The 12097-nt window shown below is 42.6% G+C and overlaps 1 protein-coding gene across 1 annotated transcript in view; it reads right to left on the bottom strand.

Annotated features, from left to right (window-relative positions):
- LOC111143669 (ankyrin and armadillo repeat containing) overlaps positions 1 to 12097 on the bottom strand; it is a 68155-nt gene that overhangs the window by 37097 nt on the left and 18961 nt on the right. The window contains exons 7-10 of the mRNA XM_022497523.1: positions 9201 to 9402; positions 6687 to 6895; positions 3493 to 3597; positions 182 to 423 (exon numbers count right to left, since the gene is read on the bottom strand). Coding sequence (XP_022353231.1) covers positions 182 to 423; positions 3493 to 3597; positions 6687 to 6895; positions 9201 to 9402 — 758 coding nt within the window. The remainder of the gene's footprint in view (positions 1 to 181; positions 424 to 3492; positions 3598 to 6686; positions 6896 to 9200; positions 9403 to 12097) is intronic.

The raw sequence follows: 12097 nt of genomic DNA, 5'->3' as shown, positions 1-12097 counted from the left end.
CGCGGGGGGCGCGGGCGCCGCTTCTGGCACACGCGGGCCGGGGCAGGTCGGGTCCCCGCCGCCGTCCTCCGGCCCGGAGCCCGCCCCCGGAGTCCGCCGGGCACGGTGACACGGGCGTGCACCTGCCCAGCTTCCCAAGAAGGGAATCGTCCGGCAGAGGGAGATTCTCGAGGAAACTCACGCATCTGGCAATAACGTCCTTGTTCTCGAGTTGAGCGGCGTCGTACAGGATGACCGCGCAGCGGGAGTGCAGCTCGGGCTCGTCCGACGCCAGCAGGTGGATCAGGGCCGGGACGCCCCCCGCCTCCACCACAGCTCGCACGACGCTGGCGTGGGTCGAGATATTACTCAACAACCCGACTGTCTTGCACTGTAATTTTATTTTGGAGCCTTTCAATAGATTGATTAAGGCAGGAATGGTACCTATAATGAAATCAAGAAAAAAATGAATTATTTGTAAACATTTATAGTTAACTTACGATGAGATTTAAATGATGGTTATGGTCATTGCCATTTAAACAATTAGCAAATCATTCTATGAAATCTTTATAAAATTATTTGAAACTGTATGAATGTACTTTTCTGTCTTCTCTACGATTCCGGCAACTCTCCTCGCGCACACATCGGATATTCACAGCACACGAGCCTACGTTGCACAGAGGCCACTGAAAGCCTTGGAACCGCCGACTTCTGGCTGAACATGATGGATGAATAAATTCTTTGAGCATATCACAGAGTTCAGTTTTGGTATTTCATCCAATTTTTGTGACGGATTTGTGCAACTGTTTGAACATTTTATTACATTTTACCCATTTTTTTTTTTTTGCAAACAACTGAAAAGTGCTGAATTTAGTAAAAAAAAAACAACTTTAGCTTCATGAATAACTATTGGTTCAAGGATGGACATCACCGGATATGGTGAAAAATTAAAAAAAATGTCTTCACCTGATGCTTATGTATCAGTTCCGTGTGAAAGATAGCATAGAATACCCCCTAGAGCATACTAGAAATGCCAAAAAATATAACGGGTATAATTAGGCTTTTATTTATTTATCCACCTGAAATGAAACGACTTATCTATGGTTCCCTTTTTGGACACAGAGCTTTGTGTACATGTTTCTAGGAATAGTAAAGGTTGGTTTTTGGGTACTACCTGTATTTTTTATTCATTCGTTTATTCATTCAACAAATATTTATGGAGCATTTCATATGTGTCCAATATCCACATCAGAGCTGTGGATACTATACTGGGCAGTGCAATAGAACATACCATCATTTCAGAAAGTTGTATTCTCAAAACAACCCAGTGAGGTAGGAATCATCTGATTAACGAGGAAATTAGGGTTAGAGAGGGCAAGAAATTAGCCTAAGTTCTAAATGCAGGTTTAGTTACAAACCCAGGGCAAACACAAGAATGGCTATTTTTTAAAGTTTTTATTTGAATTCCAGTGAGTTAACATACAGTGTAGTATTAGTTTCAGGCGTACAAGGCACTGAGTGATTCAACCTTCCATACAGTACACAGTGCTCATCACAAAAACCCGCTATTTTTAATTTTAAAAATAAATTGTGTAAATACAGAATAGGGATAATTTCTAAGTGAAAGTACATATAAAAGGTAGAACAGGAAGTAATTTAATAACATTTTTGAGTTTATAAATTTTTAGAGAAGTGGAATTTAGAAAGTTTTTTGATCATTTCCAATTTTCATGTGAAAATAAAATATAAAGTTGTCAGAGAAAGACAAATTCTGTATGATGTCACTTACATGTGAAATCTAAAAAAAAAAAAAAACAAATAAATGAATAAACAAACAAAAAGCAGACTCAGACCTGTAAACACAAAGAACAAACTGATGATTGCCAGAGCGGAGGGAGGTAGGGAGGGGGTAAAAAAATAGGGAAAAGGGAATGGGAGATACAAGTTTCCATACAGAATGAATAAACCATAGGAATAAAAGGTACAGTGTAGGGAATATAGTCAATGGTACTGTAAGAGTGTTGCATGGAGAAGACAAGGACAGACATTTCTCCAAAGAAGACCTCCAGATGGCCAACAGACACAAGAAAAGATGCTCCACATCACTCATCATCAGGGTAATACAAATCAAAACCACAATGAGATCCCACCTCACGTCTGTCAGAATGACTAACATTAACAACACAAGCAACAGCAGGTGTTGGCGAGGATGCGGAGCAAGGGGAACCCTCTGGTACTGTTGGTGGGAATGCAGACTGGGGCAGCAACTCTGGAAAACCGTGTGGAGTTGTCTCAAAAAGTTACAAATGCAACCACCCTGTGGTCCCACAATTGCACTAAGTATTTATCCAGAGGATACAAAAACACAGATTCAAAGGGGTACATGCCTGTAAAATACCAATCAGTGAATATACAAAGATGTTTATAGCAGCATTGTCAACAATAGCCAAATAATGGAAAGAGCCCAAATGTCCCATGACTGAGGAATGGATAAAGATGTAGGGAGTGTGTGTGTGCGGTGTGCAAGTTGCTCAGCCATCAAAAGAATGCAGTCTCGCCACTTGCAATGACATGGATGGCGCTAGAGTGTAATATGCTGAGTGAGATAAGTCAGTCCGAGAAAGACAAATACCATATGATTTCACTCCTAGGTGGAATTTAAGAAAGAAAACAGATGAACACGCAGGAAGGGGAAAAGAAAAAAAGGAGAGAGGAAAATAAGTCATAAGAGACTCTTAATGATAAAGAACAAACGGAGGGTTGATGGCGGGAGGCGAGTCGGGGATGGGCTAGACGGGGGATGGGCGTTAAGCAGGGCGCTTGCTATGATGAGCAGCGGGAGTTGTATGTAAGTGATGAATCACTGAACTCTACTCCTGAAACCAATGCTGCACTGTATGTTAACTAACCAGAATTTAAATAAGAATTTGAAAACAATTGCATGGGGACAGATGGTAGCTACACTTATGGGGAACATAGCATAATATATGTATAGAGTTGTTGAATCACTAGTCGTACATCTGAAACTAATATAACATTGTGTGTCAACTACGTTCAAATTTAAAAAATATATAGATATATAATATTTATAAATTAATATATAAAAATATTTATATCTATATATATTTGTCGGGTAAAGGAAGTGATCTTAGAAAAAAGAAAAATGGAAACTTAAAATCAAGTAAAAAGTTTCCTCTACAATTAAAAATAGATTTTAAGGGGCACCTGGGTGGCTCAGTCAGTTAAGCATCTTCCTTCAGCTCAGGTCAGGATCCCTGGACTTGAGCCCTGCATTGGGCTTCCTGGGTGGAGGGAGGGGCGGTGGGGGGAGGGCTGCTTTTCTCTTTCCCTCTGCAGCTCTCCCTGCTTTTGTTCTCTCACTCACTCTCTTGCTCTCTGCCCCTCAAATAAAGAAATAAAAACTTAAAAAAATAGATTTTAAAGTGACTGAACATAATTATAGCCCCACATAAAATAGCATAAACAAAAGACAGTTAAGAGACTTTACATCACCTGCATCCAAAATGTATTTCCAGTATCCATCATTTGCTAAGCAAATTACTTCCAAAGACATCACAGCCATCATCCGTCGTTTATAGCTTTCACAATGCAACATTTCTGGCAAGTGTTCAACAGGAAAACACACGTTATAATTTTACAAGTAGGAATGACTGATCTGCTTTGTACAGGCCAAGTGAAGCTGTGCGTTGACATCACCACTATCACCACCAGAAGCTGTTCATTAAATTCCCTTTGTGCATGGCCTTCGATGAGGTGCTGAGCACACTGCAAATGCCCACCGTCGTTAAGGTTTTATAATCTGTAGAGTTAGCACCAAAAATTCTGAAATTTTTTATCTTTGGTCTGAATGACTTAGATGATGGGTCATGAGGTTCAGATCCACTGGGAAATCAGCGCACATTTCTCTTGCCTGACATCAGTTGCTGAACAAAATTTCAGTGTGGGGGCACCTGGGTGGCTCAGTCCCTTAAGTGCCTGCCTCTTGGTTTCGGCTCAGGTCATGATCTCAGGGGTTGTGACTCTGAGCCCCGCATTGCTCCATGCTCGGTGGGGGGGTCTGCTTGGGATTCTCGCCCTCCGCCCCTCCCCCCACTTGCATGAGCCCTCTTTCTCTAAAACAAATGAATCTTTAGAAAAAATTTTGAGTGTAAGTTTCAAGGATGGCAAAGTAAACCACGTTATTGTCAATAAAAATTTAATACCCATTAGATCATATATGAAGTTTTATACATCTCCTGAGGATGAAGAAGACATTTCAAAAAATCTTAAATAACTTATACTCTAGACAGGAGATAATGCAAATAAATATATGTGCTTCTAAACAACATCTACGGTACAAGAAAAAAAACCTGATGGGAGTATCCTTTCCTGGTCTCTCTTTTCCCAACCCCTTGTAATAGCAAATCTGGGTCTAATCCTGCCTTTGCTAGATCACTCAAAATTTGGATCTCTTAACATTCAGCTGCTCTGCAGGAGCTAACCCTGGAGACGTCCAAAAAACTGTGACTAATGCTTCCTTTCCTCATCGTGTGAGCAAGGAGACCTACTCCAGGGCTCAAAGAGGCGATGGCCGCATGCTCTCTGGTCATTGTTGTGTTCAGGTGAGTATCAGCACTTCCCAACAATGACTCCAGGAAGGAGTGGCTGTCAGGAATTTTTTGTGCCATTAGGCTCTTCCTGTCAGGGGCTGGTTCCTCCAACTATTGAGGTATTTCACATGAGTTATTCTCTTAAAAGTAACAGGATGGTCTTCTGAGTTCCTCCTAAGAAGCCTGGGACATAATGACACATACGCATGCAAATAAGCTTTGGAAACTCTCCAGTATCTCGCAGCTGATGCAACTGGAATGTGTTCCCAGTACCCAGTAAATTCCAAAATCAGGTATTGAGTCTTTTTGAAACTAATTATTCAGACTTCTTGAGTCAGTGGAATGGAGTTGAAAATCTGAAATAGATCTTATCCCATCCTAAAATCAGTTGTTGGGAAAGCCATCAGTGTACACTCCCCAATTGGCTTCATTCTTGCTTTAGTTTTATTTTAGTGAAGTAATACATGCTCGTGATTCAGAGTTCAATATTACTGAAAGGTCTATAACAAAATATAGTGGTTCCCTGACTCACCCTCTCCATTTTTCTGATTTCATCTCTCCAGATTTAACTACTTTGGACTCCTCTATACCTTCTGTGACTTACATATCTCCATATTTCTAAATACATTTATTTTCCCTGTATCAATTTTATCTGAATTTTTTAAAAAGATTTTCTTTCTTTCTTTGTGTGTGAGAGAGAGAGAGAATAAGCAGGAGGAGCAGCAGGCAGAGGGGGAAGCAGGCTCCCCACTGAGCAGGGAGCCTGGTGCAGGACTGGATCCCAGGACCCTGGGATCATGGCCTGAGCCAAAGGCAGATGCTTAACCGACTGAGCCACCCGGGTGTCCCAGCGCCATATCCATCTGAGACCTCTCGGTCGACTTCATGTTATGGTGAATGAGAAGCTCTTTCAACACTGCAGGGCCGCTTCCTGTCTCCCCTTCCCCATGTTTATAGTATTCAGTTAAATTAATATTCCAGACTTACATTATCACGCCTATATGACATTATTCACAGGTAAGCATTGCAATGTACTACAGTTTTGGCTCCTTTCTTTTATCTTTCCTGGAGGTAATAATTTCCTTATTTTATTTCATCTCCTCAGGGTTCTTTGTACCTTTTGGGAATGCCTCCCACATTTTCCCTTTGGCCTGAGTACAGTGTCCATTCTGGGACCTCCCTTTGCTGCCGTCTTTGAAATCCCCTTGCTTTTCTCTTGGGTCAGACCCCCAATTTCCTTTTTGTTGAGAGTCCCCCCCGTAGTATCTCTAGGTCTCTTCTGGCCTCAGCAGAGAACATTCCTGATGGGCACTGTGCGTCCTAGAGCCCCCGGAGATTCACAGTGGAGGGCTGAGAAGTCCTCAGCTTCCCCACGTTAGCCTGGAATGATTTCTCCAGCCTGCTAAGTCCTCGTCTTGCTGTTCCCAATATTCTGTGGCTGCGGCATCCTTCCCCGCCACCTCCGGAGCGTGTGTCTCCTGCTGATGCCGACGTTCTTCTGTGAGCTCGTGTGACTTAGTGGGGTCTCGGGAGAGAGTCAGATTAGACATGTGCATTCAATTGCCCTAGTAGCCCTTACCTTTATAATATTTCTGGCTACACTGAACCCAGATTTGGAAAAAAATCTCCAGCAAAATTTTTTACACATTTATCAATAGATGAGGAAAAATGTTGCTGAATCTGTCTCTTAAATTAAGAAGGAATAAACTGGAGGAAATCTTTTTCACTTGAACTTTAATTTCCTTCTTCTTTCCTTGTTTGGTTGTTGTTGTTTTTTAATTTACTTTTTTGATGGAGAACAAGATAGATGGACTTTGGAGAACATTGGAAAATAAAAATCAATATAATTGTATAAGATACGGTCTGGGTCATGACTCTTTGATTTTGGAAATAAAACTACTTTTGTACACACAAACTAAAGCTCGGTATTATTTGTATTTCTGGTTGTAACTAAAAAATGTTTATTTTATGATTTTTAACTGTTTAAAATGATGCACGTATTATTTTATTTGCTCTATTTCAGAGTAAGCATCAATGACTAAGCTGAGTGATAATCAAAACATTTATTTATAAAGCAATTATGTGTTGTATACTCACCTACCAGAGTTTTCCAAACTGGGAGTTCAGGAATATTTAACTCTATTATATGTTTGAGAACCTCTGTGTGAAAAGTTAGCACTGATAAATGAATTATATTATTTCCTTTGATGTCTGTTTTTCTCCAGTTAGCACCAAGAGAAAATAGGTACTGAATAGTGTCCAGTGCTCCCGAGGTGGCAGCGAGTAGCAGGGGAGTACACTGATTCCTAAAAATCAGGACATAACACAGTAAGTAAGCGCAAGTATTATCAGCACATTTTACAAATGAGGAAACTGAGGCTCAGGTAATGCTCCAACCCATTTTGTCCGGTTCTCAAATCCCAGCTTCCTTCTTGCGGCAGAAACCAACAGAGTTTCTCAAAGTCCCACTATCTGCTTTTTAGATAGTGAAGATCTTTGGGTTGGGCACAAGGCTACCCAGCCCAATGTTACATTTCCCAGCTTCCTTTATGGAGAGCTGTGACACACGCCCACGTTTGGCCAGTGTGACGTTGTAGAAGTTACGGGGGCAACTCCCTAAGGAGAAAAGAATGTGCTATCACTTTTCATTTCTTTTTCCCTTCATGGCTGAAACATAGGCATAACAACGAAAGCAGGAGTCCGTCTTGTATGAGGACACGGAAACCAGATGGGTTTACGTGGTCACCTTGTCTGAACTACAATGTTTTGGCAGACTTCTGTTACTGCAACTTGAACCTTATCTGAACTATCAGATCTGCTGACTACAATGGGATCTGAAGCGAACTGGGTTACATTTTCCTCTGTCGAGAATGAGGGGAACAACATTCAGCTCACAGTGTTAGTGTCGGGGTGAATAAGGCGCTCGGTCTTGACATGTGTTCCCCTCTCATTCTCTTGTCACCATGTCACATGACTCAATGTTATTATTTTACCCTTATACCCTGGCTTTCCTCTCTTCATGAAGCCCCCCTTATCTTGCTTTCTGTCTTCGAACTTTCACCTCTGTCCAGCTAGCCCCAGACCACCCCCCTTCCCTTTTTCCTGGGCCTTGGGGAAACTCTTGTCTTTTATGAGTACACATGTATCTCTTCACTTTCTCCCTTCTGTACTTAACAAGACTGTTCTCTTGCTTTCTTTATCCTACTCGGTAGTAGGAATAAAGACTACTTCTATTTTAACAGCATCACTCTGATTTTCCTCATATGAAAAAATATACTATCAAATAAATTATATTTCTCTTTTCAGTTCCATATTGCCCTTCCCCCTGCCCTGCGGGGTCCTTCTCCAGGATATTAGCTCATGAACTGCCTCACCAACTTGACTTGAAGGTCATGCTAATGACCGACTGTGCGCCGATCTCTCGTTCTTCGTCCTGCCTTCATGTGTGTTCCGCAGTCACACACCCCCGCGCCGGGGCTCTTCTACATCAGCTCCGCAGAGATCCCTACCTCAGGAACTGTCCTCTCTATGAAGCCTTTCCTTTTCCTTATGTTCACAGATAGCGTCTTACTTCTACCTCTGATATGCAACTGTTTTTTGCAATCCACCAGTCTTTATCCCCAAACCCCCTTCTGCTCAAAGACACATTGTCACAATATGACAGAGTCAGAGCTGACTGGGGTCTCTACATTCCATGACTCTTTCCAGAATCTGTTAGTTAGAGAATCTATTAGCAAGAGACCTAGTGTCCTGAAAGCTTTCTCTATACACATCTCTGCCCCAACGTAGAGGGAGAATTAATTTCTTCACTGAATAATAATGGTCAGGTTCTATGAAGACCCAGAAATATCTAATGAAACAATGCCTAAATCATGTTCAGATTCCAAATGAGAGCCTGTCTTTCAATTACTACCAAGAATGTACCTTCAGGAGAAGGTATACCTCCATCCTAAATGTTGGTCCTCTGCAAAATTATGAAATAGAATTGTGAAGTAGAAATTGTGAAATAGAAGCTAACCTATGAAACTGTGTTTGGGATGTTTCCCTATTTCAAAGTTACTTTCTTCTTTAAAAAAAAAAAAAAAAACTTGTTTTTAGAAGCTTTTATTTTTGAGGAATCTCTACACCCGACCTGGAGCTCAAACTTACACTCGAGATCCAGAGCCGCACGTTCTGCTAACTGAGCCAGGCAGGTGCCCCCAAAGTTATTTTCTTTCTAATGTATTTCTTTTCCGAGTACCACTAGATGTTCCTCCTGTGACCTGAGGCCTCTCTACACTGGTCTAGAGCACTGAGCTGCCCCCTGGTTGGTTAGGCTCCAAGGTAGAGCACATTTCTCCTCCCCCGTCTCGGGCTTCTTCCAGAGTGCTAAGTGGTGAACTTGATGAACTAGTCTGTAGAGCCACACCACTGAGATGGCATGCGGTGGGCTAGTAGAAGTTCTGCCTTTACACATTCTAAAGGTAAGTGGTAGACGAAGAAGATAGTGGCCAGAACAGAGTAAGCCTTATACCTTTCACATCAATGATACCAACCATTCCTTCACTGTTAGTGTTTGGGGCAAGTCAAAAAAGCAGAAATTTATATTTTTACAAATGCTTAATAACTTACTCAGCTGTTGCCTCTGCCTCCAGCAAACTAGGATCCTTCCTATAAAGGGCAGTGAGAACGCCAATATTGTCATAGAAAGCAGCAAAGTGAATGGGCATCCAGCCTCTTTTCTCAGAAAGCGTGTAATCAGCTTTGAAACAGAGGAGACAGATGGTTGTCTCCAATGAGCAAGCCTGCGCTGCCAGGTGTAGAGGTGTTGGACCTAAAATGGATGGACAGTTACTTAAGTGATCAATTTCTAACATGTCTATCCAAAAAAATACGTCTTTTGGGGGCCCTTGGGTGGCTCAGTGGGTTAAGCTTCTGCCTTCAACTCAGGTCATGATCTTAGCATTAGGCTCCTTGCTCAGCAGGGAGTCAGCTTCTCCCTCTCCTGCCCTTGTTCTCTCTCCCCTCAAATAAATAAATAGAATCTTTAAAAATAAATAATTTAATTAATTAACTAAAAGATGTCTTTTTGATAGCCATCCACAGAACTTAGTACTGTGATATAAAAGCCCCAAGAGAAGCACTAAAAGGATTAATTTAGGCAATTCTATATTTCTTTCACTCAGAATGTCTGACCATTAAAAATCAATCCTTCTTCATAAATTAAGAATAACATTGAAAATATTAAATATTTGAAAAATTAAGTCAATGTTTACAATAGCCTTGTGATCAAATAAGTTGTTTCTTGTTTGAAAAATTAAGTCAATGTATAAAATAGTCGTGACCAAATAAGTTGTTTCTTGTTTAAATTATTTTTCATTTCATTTAACTGCTTTGTAGTACGAAGTAAGATCCTTTGAAATTGAAGGAAAAATAGGCTGACAAAAGCCCTCTATGTCACAAAATCCAGTGGGTGGTTTTCAGTTCTTATCTTACTTCTCAACAGTAAGGTTCTTCCTCTCTAAAATAGCGTTTTTCTCCTTGGCTTTTGTGACATCATAACCTTCCATTTCTCTCCCTCTGTTTACTCCTCCACAGTCTCCTTCTGGACGTCCTCATTGTTCCGACGCCTCCATGAGCCTTCAGGCGCCATCTTGGGCCTTTTTAGCTTTGCAGTGACTTCATTTACCACCTAAAAGTTGATGATTCCTAGGATTATGTCCCTAGATCTGTTTTTTTGTTGTTGTTGTTTTGTTTTGTTTTGTTTTCCACCAGGCTCTATGTCTTTATCTCCAACATCTCACTGGTGTCTCCACCTCAAACTTAACATGTTCTGAGTCAAATTATTTTTTCCTCCACACCTGATCCTTCCACTGCTGCCTAAATCAGTGAAGGAATCACCATCCAGCCTGTTCTGGAAGACTCCTTGGTATCTCCATCTCATCTCATCTCCATGACCAGTCCGTCACCAAGGCTAAGTCTCTCTACAACCACGTTTACCGCCACCGTCTCCCCACCCTGCATGTCTATAACCTACCCACGTCGTTCTTGCCTTTCACCAATCCTTTATTTCAAAATAGAAATCTGATCTTCTTTTCAGGGGCTTCTCCAGGCCACCCGAGCATGGTAGAGGAAAAGGATCCACTGGCTCCAGTTCAACCTGAACTGCGAGCTGTCCCCCTCCTGCCAAAACACCCAGGACATACACAACTTGCTCCCTTCATCTGGGCCTTCTCAAAGCTCCTCAATCCCAGGGTAACCAGCCCCATGGCCCAGCTGGCCCAGGAAGGTGCTCCTGGTGCCTGTGGCCCCAGCGCGCTGACATACAGTGCCTCTTCCATTTCAAGGCTCCCTGATTTCGATGATTTGGTCTAGTCCTGCTGTCTGACAGCTTCCTTCTCCCAAACAACGCTTTCCTGACCAGGTCCAGCGAACTCCTACTTCTCAGTCTGAGTGGTAATTCCTCAGGGAAGCACTGGTTTTCTCCCAACTCAGACACTTCCAATGGCCTCCAGTCTGCCTTACTCGTCAAAGTTTATGTCATAGCCTTCGATCCTCTGTAATATCTGACCTGACTAAAATCACGGCTTGGTCTTCCAGGCTGGCCAGGCATGGGAGGCACTTTCGTCACCACTCCATCCTAAGCAAGTCGAAAACCAAACAAACTCAGAGATCAAAAACTCTTCTTAGATACGACGGAAAAGTGAGATCTTGGCACAAATGCTGCCCCCAGAGATGGGGTATAGAGAGGCTGATACGGACAAGCATAACGGGCTGAAAGCACACCTCCACCGCACCCAGACTAGAGCAGTACAGCCACCTCGGCCCCTCCAGCATCCTGGCAGTCTTTAAGTTTTAGCAATCACCCCTCGTCGTTTGATCGATGAGCCTTTCTTTGTCTACCTGTGGGTCACAGGTTCTTTCCCAGAAAGAACAGAAGCCTTTTACACAACACAAAACAGAGACCAGACCCTTTTGCACAACCCCTTGGCACTAAGGAACCAGACCCCTGTGCACAACTGCCTTGCACTATGATAAGGTCTAAAACACCATGAGTCTGCCGTCGTTGAGAAATGAGACAGACCGTTGCAGCCGATCGGCGTTAACGGCCTGAAACTCCCTCAAAATCCTTCTTGGGCCAAGAAAAAGTTGGCCTTTGGACAAGAGTATGCCTTCTCTCCAGGTGGCCAGCCTCCTGAGTAAAGCTCATACATTCCTTTCCAGTCAAAGCTCATCTCCGGGGCATTGGCTTTTTGAGCAGTGCGCGGCTGAACCGGGTTTTGGTAGCAGAAGGGAAATCTGAACTGTGATTGACAACCTGCGGCAGACTCATCGTGGTAAGTTGGGGAGTTAAAAACTCCAGGGCGACCCCATCTCAGGGGGTCCCCATGCTTCAGTGAGTTTTAACTCCAGGAGTTTGACCAAGTCCTCATGGTGGGTATCAGAGAAAGATCCCCTCGTGCTTGGGGGTGGGGGAGTGGGGAGGAGAGGATCAGGGGAAAAGGGACCACTTGGAGATATGCCAGACC

Source organism: Enhydra lutris, unplaced genomic scaffold (assembly GCF_002288905.1).
Source record: "Enhydra lutris kenyoni isolate GAN:26980312 unplaced genomic scaffold, ASM228890v2 scaffoldscaffold1, whole genome shotgun sequence".
Classification (NCBI taxonomy): Eukaryota; Metazoa; Chordata; class Mammalia; order Carnivora; family Mustelidae; genus Enhydra; species Enhydra lutris.
Note: the sequence above shows the minus strand (reverse complement) of the source record. Positions and strands in the feature narration are given on the sequence as shown.